General features: G+C 44.2%; 1 protein-coding gene across 4 annotated transcripts in view; it reads right to left on the reverse strand.

Annotated features, from left to right (window-relative positions):
* PARVG (parvin gamma) overlaps window positions 1-12,321 on the reverse strand; it is a 51,627-nt gene that overhangs the window by 26,825 nt on the left and 12,481 nt on the right. For all 4 annotated transcript variants that reach the window (XM_075602773.1, XM_075602772.1, XM_075602771.1 and 1 more), the window contains 2 exons: window positions 10,040-10,142; window positions 8,648-8,788 (listed from right to left, as the gene is read on the reverse strand). In XM_075602773.1, the coding sequence (XP_075458888.1) occupies window positions 8,648-8,788; window positions 10,040-10,142 (244 nt within the window). The remainder of the gene's footprint in view (window positions 1-8,647; window positions 8,789-10,039; window positions 10,143-12,321) is intronic.

Here is a 12,321-nt window from a genome sequence, read left to right on the forward strand (position 1 = left end):
CCCAAAACACTCCCGTCGCCCGGATGCCCCCCCCCACCCCCCCCAAACACTCCCGTCCCACGGATGCCCCCCCCACCCCCCCAACCACTCCCGTCGCCCGGATGCCCCCCCAACCACTCCCATCGCCCGGATGCGCCCCCCCCCCCCAAATAACTCCCGTACACCACAACACCCCACAAACCCTCTCTCACTACCTCCATTCAGGGCCCGCATCCCAAGCGCGCACGTGGAGCGCCAACACTACATACACACCAAACCCAGCACCACATACACATAACTCCCAGCACCACACTAATAAACTCCCGTCGCCCGGATGCCCCCCCACCCCCCCCAAACACTCCCGTCGCCCGGATGCCCCCCCACCACCCCCCAAACACTCCCGTCCCACGGATGCCCCCCAAACACTCCCGTCGCCCGGATGCCCCCCCAAACACTCCCCGTCGCACAGATGCCCCCACCCCAAACACTCCCGTCGCACGGATGCCCCCCCCCCACCCGTCGCCCGGATGCCCCCCCACAAATAACTCCCGTACACCCACAACACCCCACAAACCCTCTCTCACTACCTCCGTTCAGGGCCCTCATCCCAAGCCGCGCACGTGGAGCGCCAACACTACATACACACCAAACCCAGCACCACATACACATAACTCCCAGTACCACACTAATAAACTCCCGTCGCACGGATGCCCCCCCCCCCCAAACACTCCCGTCCCACGGATGCCCCCCCCACCACCCCACAAACACTCCCGTCCCACGGATGCCCCCCCCACCACCCCCACAAACTCCCGTCGCACGGATGCCCCCCCCCAACACCCCCCCAAACACTCCCGTCGCACGGATGCCCCCCCCCACCACCCCCAAACACTCCAAAATCAACACAATGCACATTAAGTGCTCTGGAACACCTCTCCCCTGGAACATGAACCCGCCACACACCAAAACCTGCCCATAAACACACACACAACACAAAATCACCTCAAACAATAAATAATAAAATATATTTTAACAAAAAATATTCTGCCATCTGTGTAATTTCTGACACAAACACTCTACACACACACACACAACACCCATACCACACTCGCACACATACACACAACTATCAAACAACACTCAAATCACACACAACACTCCCTCACCCACACAACACACAACCCTCCTGTGCTCATACACCACACACAACAACTATTTAACACACCCCTACCCCCACAACACACTCAACTATGGAAACACACCTCAACTTCACCATCATACCACACACACTACATACAATGACAATTTACACGTCTATGCCCCCCCTCCTCTTGCACCTCAAACACCACAACACCCTTCCAAACAACACAAACACACCACTAAAACATCTACAACAACACAACACAATACCTCCACTACCACCACACCTCACACACCCCGTCGCCTTTTCCTTCCAATAACATCAATTACGCACACAATGCTAATTAGCCCCTATCTGTACTTTTATGCAACAATAATCATCTCATACACACACAACACTGACCAACACACACCCACAAAACAACACTACACCAACAACACTCACACCCCCCACACACCACACTCACCCACACACCCCACACTCACTCAACTACCCACACCACACTCAATCACACACACAAAAATCACACACCCAGCACACACTCAGTCATCCACCCACACCACACAAAAAATACAACCACTAACATACACACACTATTCAACATCACACACACTCAACCACACACCCACACTCACTCATCCACCCACACACCACACATTCAACCATACACCACACACACACACAAGCAACAATCACCCACAACACACATACACACACACACACACAAAATACATTAAACAAAACAACACTCAACACTCACTCACACACACACCACTCCTGTGCTGATACACATCACACAACACTCGAGTCACACACACAACACGCCCTCACCCACACAACACTCTCACACAACCCTCCTGTGCTCATACACCACACACAACAACACGTCAACACACCCCTACCACCACAACAATTTCTGTACACATTATTACACTACATTAACACATAATTATTCACGGTTAACATCACGGGCAACGCCGGGTCTCTCAGCTAGTATATATATATATACACATATATATATATACACATATATATATATATATATATATATAACACTATATATATATATATATATATATATATATATATATAGTTTCAATTGAAAATATAGTGTATATAATAATCCTATATATTTTAGGACACTTCTAAACTAAAAAATAATAAATGCAGTATGTTCTAAAAAAAAAAAAAAGCATTCATCCTTTGTGCCCCATTTGCCATAGAATAATAGAAGCCGTGGCTTTTCCATGGACCCCCGATCTAGGAATACTGTATGTGAATCGCCCGCTCTCCGGTTTGCAAAACGTTTGCCGTTTTTATTTAATTTTTTTATTTGCATTTCCAAGAAAGTTTCGTTTGAGATTTGTTCAATCTGCGGTGCGTAGGAAGTCTCTGTAACTACTTGTCCCCCCGTTCCCACAGCATTCACTCAAATTCTGCAAAAAAGGGCCACGTTTAATGAGCCACGTGACCTCGCGCCATTCTCTGCAGTCAGCAAAATTCTAATGAATTTAAGGAGCACAGGGATTTTTCTGGCACATTTCTCACGCAGAACAATATACCTTCGCCGGAGCGGAGATTTCGGATGTTGACAACTGCACCATCATCTTAAATGTGCCAGTTTCACAGAATTGAAAGTTTCTCTCATCTCTACCCCCAACCAATATCCTAACTAACATGGTCAGGGAATGGAAGCCCCAAGTCACTTCTGTCCGAACCGAGCCCGGCACAGAGACACACAGAAGAATATTACGAGTACTACATGTACATACTACAGTACTACATGTCAGCATTTGTTTAGCTTGCAGGTTGATATTTTTCCCTTCCTTTCACAATATTTCTGGGTTTAACGTTGCTCTGGGCTGACGTAGAGACTGCATGGTTGTCAGGGAAACTGTAATTATCTCTCATTCTATTGTACAATATTCCGAGCTCTTTTTTTCGTTCTTGCGATGTGGGTTTGCAATGTAACATTACTGGGCAAAGTGAGCCATCTGTTGATCTAAAATTTGCTTTAGCTTTAGCTATCATGCATGCTTCTAGGCTAGGGGTCACACCTCAAGGGCCACCAACAGGGCAGGTTTTCAGGATATCCCTGCTTCAGCACAGGTGGCCCAGTCTTCGACTGCCACCTGTGCTGAAGCAGGGATACCCTAAAAACCTGACTTGGTGGCCCTTGAGGACTGGAGTTGGCCACCTCGTTCTCGACGAACATCCGATTTTCAGTTCTTCCAATTGTATTTGCATTATTTTCCGGGACATTCTTCTTGCACATTTACCATTTTAACATCGCTTCAACATTCTCTAGACAAATGGTTCCCAACCCAACGCAAGGACCACTTACAGTCCAGATTTAATGGTAACCCTCGCATCAGCGCATATGGCTCAGTCAATGGCTCCATCATATTGACTGAACGACGGGCTCAAGCAGCGATATCATTAAAGCATAGCCCGTTGGGGTACTTGAGGACTGGAGTTGGGGAACCATTGCTCTAGACCAATATTCTTGATTTATATTACACAGTTACATAGTTACATAGTAGATGAGGTTGGAAAAAAGACATCCATCCATCCATCAAGTTCAACCTATGCTAAATTTAGACAAAAGATACTTTATCCTATATCTATACTTACTTATTGATCCAGAGAAAGGCAAACAAAAAACCCCAGTGAAATATCATGTAATATCTCATAAGGGGAAAATAAATTCCTTCCTGACTCCAAGAATTGGCAATCGGATTAATCCCTGGATCAACATTCTTCCCATGTTTACTTATTTGGTATATCCCTGTATACTTTTCCTTTCTAAAAAAAGATATCCAACCTTTTTTTGAACAAATCTATTGTATCTGCCATCACAGTCTCCAAGGGTATTGAATTCCATATTGTAACTGCCCTTAATGTAAAGAACCCTTTCCTTTGTTGCTATTGAAATCTCCTTTCCTCCAACCTTAAGGGATGGCCCCGAGTCCTTTGTACTACCCGTGGGATGAATAGTTCTTTTGAAAGCTCCTTGTTCTGTCCCCGAATATATTTGTATATAGTTATCATATCCCCTCTTAGACGCCTCTTTTCTAATGTAAATAAATCTAATTTAGCTAGCCTCTCCTCATAAGTTAGATTGTCCATCCCCTTTATTAGTTTGGTGGCTCTTCTCTGCACTCTCTCTAGTTCTAGTTCTCTCTAGTTCTTTTCTAAGGAGTGGTGCCCAAAATTGTACTCCATATTCAAGGTGTGGTCTTACTAATGCTTTATTAAGGGGCATAATTATGTTTACTTTCCTTCCATCCATTGCCCGTTTAATGCAAGGTAAGATCTTGTTTGCCTTTGCAGCTACTGCATGACTTTGGGCACTATTGCTAAGCCTGCTATCTCATGCACTCCTAAATCCTTCTCCATCAAGGATTCCCCTAATTTAGCCACATTTAATTTGTAAGTCGCCTGTTTATTCTTGCTTCCCAAATGCATAACTTAAAATGTAATGGTATTAAACCTCATCTGCCATTTACCTGCCCAGGTTTCCAGTCTCTCCAAGTCCTTCTGGAGAGAAATTACACCCTGCTCTGATTCTATTACCTTACACAATTTAGTGTCATCAGCAAATATGGAGACTTTGCTCTCTATGCCAACCTCAAGGTCATGAATAAACAAGTTAAAAAGCAGTGGTCCCAGTACCGATCCCTGAGGTACTCCACTCACGACTTTAGCCCAACCTGAAAAAGTTCAATTTATGACAACTCTCTGTTGTCTGCCCTTTAACCAGTTTTCAATCCAGGTGCATATATTATTACTGCGTCCAATTTGCTTTATTCTGTACTCCAACCTCTTCTGTGAAACCGTATCAAAAGCCTTTGCAAAATCTAAGTAGACCACATCAACTGCATTACCCTGGTCTAAATTCCTACTTGCCTCCTCAAAGAAAAATTAAGGTTAGTTTGGCAAGATCTATCCTTCATAAATCCATGCTGACTATTACTAATAATTTTGTTTTCCATTAGGTATTCATGAATATTATCCTGTATTAAACCTTCAAGTAGCTTCTCCACTATTGAAGTCAGGTAATTCCCCAGTTGTGATCTAGCTCCTTTTTTAAATATAGGCACCACATCTTCTTTACGCCAATCTTGTGGTACTGAGCCTGTGGAAATGGAGTCCTTGAATATTGAATGTAATGGTTTGGCTATTACTGAATTTAACTCCTTAAGAACTCTTGGATGTATACCATCGGGGCCAGGTGCCTTATTTACTTTAATTTTATCATGCCGGCTATGAACTTCTTCCTCAGTGAACCAATTGTTCGTTAATATAGAGGTTGTGGCTTCCTCCTGCGGCACTACTATTGAACTTGATTCTTCCCTGGTAAACACAGAGGCAAAGAATATTTTTAATACCTCTGCTTTTTCCTTATCTCCAATAATCTGCCTGCCCATCTCACACTGAAAGGGTCCAATATTTTATTTTCTCATTTTTTTATTGAGGTACTTAAAGAACTTTTTAGGGTTGATCTTACTTTCTATTGCAATCCTTTTTTCATTATCCATTTTTACACATTTGTATGCTCTATTGCAATTCTTGTTACATTCCTTATAATTCTGATACAATGCCTCGTCCCTTCTGACTTCAAGAATCAAAACGCCTGCCTCTTCTTTTCCATTTCCTCCCCTACCTGTTTATTTAGCCACATTGGTTTTGACTTATTTCTTTTATGACAAATTCATAGAATAAGTTCAGTGAAGAAGTAGCCCAATGCTTCAATAAGAGGATGTTTCACTTCAAGGATTCCAGAGATTCCTCTGATGTATTGTCAACTCCTAGATAGATGCAAGCCTTCCTCACTCATGCTTGTCCTTTATTTTCCTATACCAATGAAGGGTACCAATGTCTGGGAGGCTGAAGGGATAGAGTCTGCAAATTGTAATTTGGAGAATTTTATTTAATCACATAATTTGGATAATGCTAGCAAGCCTTTTGATGCGGTTTACAGTTATTCCTGACCTGCTTTTCCACAGTTCAGTGCAAACTGCCGATCACGGGTAAGGTAAGATGTTTGGCCGCGTTAATACGAAGACAAATCATTTTTTTCTTTTTTTACTTTTGCAGTACTGTACTTGCAAGGAAAAACAAAGATAGATGCAGGGTCGGCAGGTGCAATATCATCTCACAATAATGTCACCATTTTATTTTTATTGGCAGCCAAAATGAGGCTGACCCCAGAGGCCATATTGTTTCTCCCGGACAAGAACTCTTGTAATGTATTTACAAAATTAATATCTCAGGAACTAGGGTGTCACTGTAGCTTGGAGTGCCACGATTCAACCCATTGTGCCAAATAAGACAGTGTGTGTGTGTGTGTGTGTGTGTGTGTGTGTGTGTGTGTGTGTGTGTGTGTGTGTGTGTGTGTGTGTGTGTGTGTGTGTGTGTGTGTGTGTGTGTGTGTGTGTGTGTGTGTGATATATATGGCACTGTGTGCTCATTTGCATGTCATTTCCCAGAATTCCTTGCTGCAGTGGAAGTGCTGTGTGCTGGGTGATAATGGTGAAAGGCGGGTTGCAGACCTGCCTAAGACATGCAGATGAGCATACTGTTGTATTTACATTTATTTATATATGTATACATACATACATACATACATACATACATACATACATATACAGGGCTTGACAAACTAGGGCAAACCCCACTCAAACGACCCCCTCCCCCCCCCCCACCTTACAACTGTTACCTGCGACGGGGTCTGGTGATCTCCGTCTTCTCCCCTGCAAATTGTAATGTTTCCCCTGCAGGCCCTGAAAAAATGGCAGTGCGGCGTCAAATGACGCAGCGTTGCCATGGCAATGGGCCACCGTGACGTCATGGTATCACGCAATGTGGCGCTGCATGACATCACGTGTCACATAGTGTCCCGTTGCCATGGCTACGAGGCGTCATTTGACGCCGCACAGCCATTTTTTTAGGGCCTGCAGGGGAAACATTACAATTTGCAGGGGAGAAGATGGAGATCGCCGCACCACGCCGCCGTTCCCGCCGTAGGTAAGCACTCGACAGCAGCCAAAATGCGCTCGCCTGTGGCATGCGGGCGAATGCATTTGTCGATAGAGAGATATATATATATATATATATACACACACACACACAAATTGCTGCACTAGGTTATAGGACATTCCATCAGCCACAAATACCCATGCCTTGGTCTGTTATGTTGTCTGGCTGTAGACCTGTCCACTCTCTAGAAAGTAATACGAGGATTTACTGACATAGCAGGGAGGCCAAAGGCTTCAACTGTTCCAATGTGCACAGTTATTGTAATGTTAGGTGGCAGGTAATACATACAGTTCCACTGTATACGGGTATTATAATGTTAGGTGGCAGGTAATACATACAGTTCCACTGTATACGGGTATTATAATGTTAGGTGGCAGGTAATACATACAGTTCCACTGTATACGGGTATTATAATGTTAGGTGGCAGGTAATACATACAGTTCCACTGTATACGGGTATTATAATGTTAGGTGACAGGTAATACATACAGTTCCAGTGTATACGGGTATTATAATGTTAGGTGGCAGGTAATACATACAGTTCCAGTGTATACGGGTATTATAATGTTAGGTGACAGGTAATACATACAGTTCCAGTGTATACAGTTATTGTAATGTTAGGTGGCAGGTAATACATACAGTTCCACTGTATACGGGTATTATAATGTTAGGTGGCAGGTAATACATACAGTTCCACTGTATACGGGTATTATAATGTTAGGTGGCAGGTAATACATACAGTTCCACTGTATACGGGTATTATAATGTTAGGTGGCAGGTAATACATACAGTTCCACTGTATACGGGTATTATAATGTTAGGTGACAGGTAATACATACAGTTCCAGTGTATACGGGTATTATAATGTTAGGTGGCAGGTAATACATACAGTTCCAGTGTATACGGGTATTATAATGTTAGGTGACAGGTAATACATACAGTTCCACTGTATACGGGTATTATAATGTTAGGTGGCAGGTAATACATACAGTTCCACTGTATACGGGTATTATAATGTTAGGTGGCAGGTAATACATACAGTTCCAGTGTATACGGGTATTATAATGTTAGGTGACAGGTAATACATACAGTTCCACTGTATACGGGTATTATAATGTTAGGTGGCAGGTAATACATACAGTTCCACTGTATACGGGTATTATAATGTTAGGTGGCAGGTAATACATACAGTTCCAGTGTATACAGTTATTGTAATGTTAGGTGGCAGGTAATACATACAGTTCCAGTGTATATGGGTATTATAATGTTAGGTGGCAGGTAATACATACAGTTCTACTGTATACGGGTATTATAATGTTAGGTGGGAGGTAATACATACAGTTCCAGTGTATACGGGTATTATAATGTTAGGTGACAGGTAATACATACAGTTCCAATGTATACGGGTAATATAATGTTAGGTGAGAGGTAATACATACAGTTCCAGTGTATACGGGTACTATAATGTTAGGTGGCAGGTAATACATACAGTTCACACTCCATCTCAGCTGACTTTCCTCCAGTTGCAGACTCTGGGATACAGATTCTATTATCACCCCCAGTTTGCGTTTCTGGTTGCCGGCTGAGAGCGCAATTTCCTCCACATCTAACTCTATTGCTCCTATTTTGTCTGTGGACAGTAAAATTACAGGTAGGTACTTAAGTCTAAATACCAATCCTCTGCCTATTTTTACTAATAAACATGCGGCGTGACAACAAATGATGGGAATGTTTTTAATATCAGTATTTTCATGATCAGTGGCATTTCGGCTGTAAATGAAATCTGAAATCTGTTTGTGTATATAAAGAATAGCTTATGATTAGAGTTAATTTGGCAACTAGGAAATAAATGATACAGTAGGCTCTCATGTTTCAAACTCATTTAAATATTCTTCGCTTGGCAGATACTACAAATAATTTATATATCCAGTCCTCCAGGTGGGGAACATTTTGATAATACTTTGTTGTATATGTTGTGAAGAGCAAAAATAATAAGCTGGTGCACAGAAAAGAGAGATTGCAATCAAATAATACCCAAACGAGTCAACAATGTAAGGGTGAGTCCACCCAAGTCTCAGTGTAGAAATCTCTTCCCACATCGGCAACATGAATCAATGGGCATACTCCAAACTCAGCCTCACAAATCAGCTAGCCAATGTTTCTGCCAAAGCAATGGCTCTGGTCAAGGTCTTTTCAAGGTCTCCATTAAATGCTGTTCATTGTTTCATGGTGCTGAATACACTGTGGAGAGCTTCCAGAAATTCACATCAATGTATTTCAGAGTTTTAGTGCCAAAATAAGAGATATGGTTATAGAAAAATAGCATGTTTTAGTGGCTCAGTGAGTAACGACACTGACTGGCGCTGAGAGTTTGAAGCAGGGGAGCCTGGTTCAATACCTGGTGTCGGCTCCTTGTGACCTTGGGCAAGTCACTTTATCTCCCTCAGGCACCAAAAACATAGATTGTAAGCTCCACGGGGCAGGGATTTGTGCCTGCAAAATGTCTCTGTAAAGTGCTATGTAACTAGCAGTGCTATACAAGAATATGCTATTATTATTATTATTTAGGAGAGGGGCTTATTCCACTCGTTTGGGTGTCAACTTTCTTCGCTGTATAATCAATATATCATCTGTGAAGTCTGTGATGCCATTAACCTCCTGCCTAAGGACTAAATGCACTAATTGCAGAAAAACAATATTGACATTTTCACATAAAATAGTATAAATACCAATTTGAAAACAACCGTCTTGATAGCACCAGCCATTTCATAACTTAAGCCAAGTCCTTCAGGCAAGCTGCAGCAACAGCTTAAAGTTAATTGTATTTGGCTGTGTTATTCGAGCAGATTAGACGAGGGCAGAGGAGATGTCTGACTCTTACGTAAGAGATGATGAAGTACAAGGCCATCAAAAATATCCTCTTCCAGACTCTTCACTACTATATTCTCTTGCTTTAACTGGGTGTTGATCCAGTCAATTAGGAACTGCAGAAAACATAAAAAGCAGAGATAGGTCAAATACACACAGTGCAACGGTCTCATTTTCAGGGAGGAAGGTGAGCAATTTATTGAGTTACAGGTTCATGAATTCAGGGTCATATTTTGACATATTCAAGAGGAATGTTACAGATGTGACGGCAGATGTGCGTTCCTTTCGCTGTCGCCAGAGAAAGGCTTTTCTGTACACCTGCTTTGCACTGTCCCTGTTACTTCTCTGCACCTGTACGGTATTCCCCACACATGCAATATATTACCCTGCCGTTCCTGTGTGCCCCCAGGGCATATCCCGAGTCCCCATGCTAGGAATAGGATGCATGGGCATGTCGGGTTGGCCTTTCTGGGGCCGGTGCATCAAATTTGGGAGTAAAGGTGACAAACAGAGTAATACCGCACAGTAATGCTCCGTTTCTCACCTTTACTTCTGGATTGTCGTTACCGCGGATCAGCACACCAGGGACTGGCTGGGACTCATGGAGGACGGAAGGCTTAACCAAGGAAAAAAAGGGACTGGCTTTGTGCACTTTAAATTGTGTCATCCTGCACTATACCAACTCTTACATTTCCTAGGAATGACGTATGTTGTGAGTACTGTGGATGTTTCACTAGGCTAGAAACTCAGAAAACTATCTGGGGTAGGGTAGTAGGGGTAATTGTATCTGGGGTGGGGTAGTAGGGGTAATTGTATCTGGGGTGGGGTAGTAGGGGTAATTGTATCTGGGGTGGGGTAGCAGGGGTAATTGTATCTGGGGTGGGGTAGCAGGGGTAATTGTATCTGGGGTGGGGTAGTAGTGGTAATTGTATCTGGGGTGGGGTAGTAGGGATAATTGTATCTGGGGTGGGGTAATTGTATCTGGGGTGGGGTAGTAGGGGTAATTGTATCTCGGATGGGGTGTTTGCATCTGGGGGTGTTTGTATCTTTGGGGGTGTAATAGTGTCTGTATTTGGGGGGGTAGTTTTGTATCGTGTGGGGGTATTGTGTTTGTATTGGGGGGTGGGTGGGCAGTGGAGAGCGGGAATTGTATGGGTATTGGGGGTGGGGTGGGGTGTGTGGTCATGGGAGGAGGGGGAAATGAGTGTGATTGGGGGGGATTGAGGGAGCTTGATTGAGTGAGAGGGGGTAATTGAGTGATAGCAGAGAGGGGGTGTAAGAGAGGAAGGGGTAGAGTGAGTGAGGAAGGGAGGGGGAAGAGAGAGAGAGTGGGGGGGAGAGAAATACAAATGTGAAAGGGGAGGGCTCACAAGGTCGCTGACACGGGGGTGGGGGCACGGCACCAACATAGGGGGGGAGGGGGCACTGCACCAACACGGGGGAGGGGGCACGGCACCGACACGAGGGGGGGAGGGGGCACGGCACCGACACAGGGGGGGAGGGGGCACGGCACCGACACAGGGGGGGATGGGGCACGGCACTGACACAGGGGGGGAGGGGGCACGGCACCGAAATGAGGGGGGGAGGGGGCACGGCACTGACACGGGGATGGGGGGGGGCACTGGGCGAGACTCTAGTCCTGGGCCCCTAGATCCAATATATAGTAATAATAATAATAATGACCCGGCACTGACAGTCTAGTCTCCCAATACTATTATTGCTTTTATTTATCCCAAGGCCAGTGGGGAGAACAGTTTTTCTTCATCTATAAAGAAGTCTAGCATATTTATCATTCCAAGCGCCAAATCCCCTCTTAATCAAGCATTTCAGGCAAGGGATTCTCTGTGCATTTTAGCCACTAAAAGCGTGTACATATATCATGGAACATTAATCATCACTAAACAGCAAGGGCTGGCTCATTTTCAGGCATTTAAAGCACAATGCGCGCTCCCCCCAAGGTACTTCTCACATTTTCTAAGCAGGAGCATATTATTTCTTAAGTGAATGACGAGCCAGTGACCTGGCCGTGTGAATTCCTCGTGTATCTGCATCACAGATAATGTATTTCTAGTGCAGGATGTCTTTTCACAGCACCGACGTTGAACCTGCGCCGTTATATCTGTTGTCAGATGTTACAAGGCTTCGGGGGGGGACCCGTTTATTTCATGTATTCGCCGACACATCACACATTAAATCTTCACAGGTAAGAAACTTGTGGGCCTCCCACAGGTCCCCCAGGTATTCAATGGCTTGTCAGATTTGGGGTAATATAATGCGGGGGGGGGGGCACTTTTG

The sequence above is a fragment of the Ascaphus truei genome, chromosome 5 (genome assembly GCF_040206685.1).
Source record: "Ascaphus truei isolate aAscTru1 chromosome 5, aAscTru1.hap1, whole genome shotgun sequence".
Taxonomy (NCBI): Eukaryota; Metazoa; Chordata; class Amphibia; order Anura; family Ascaphidae; genus Ascaphus; species Ascaphus truei.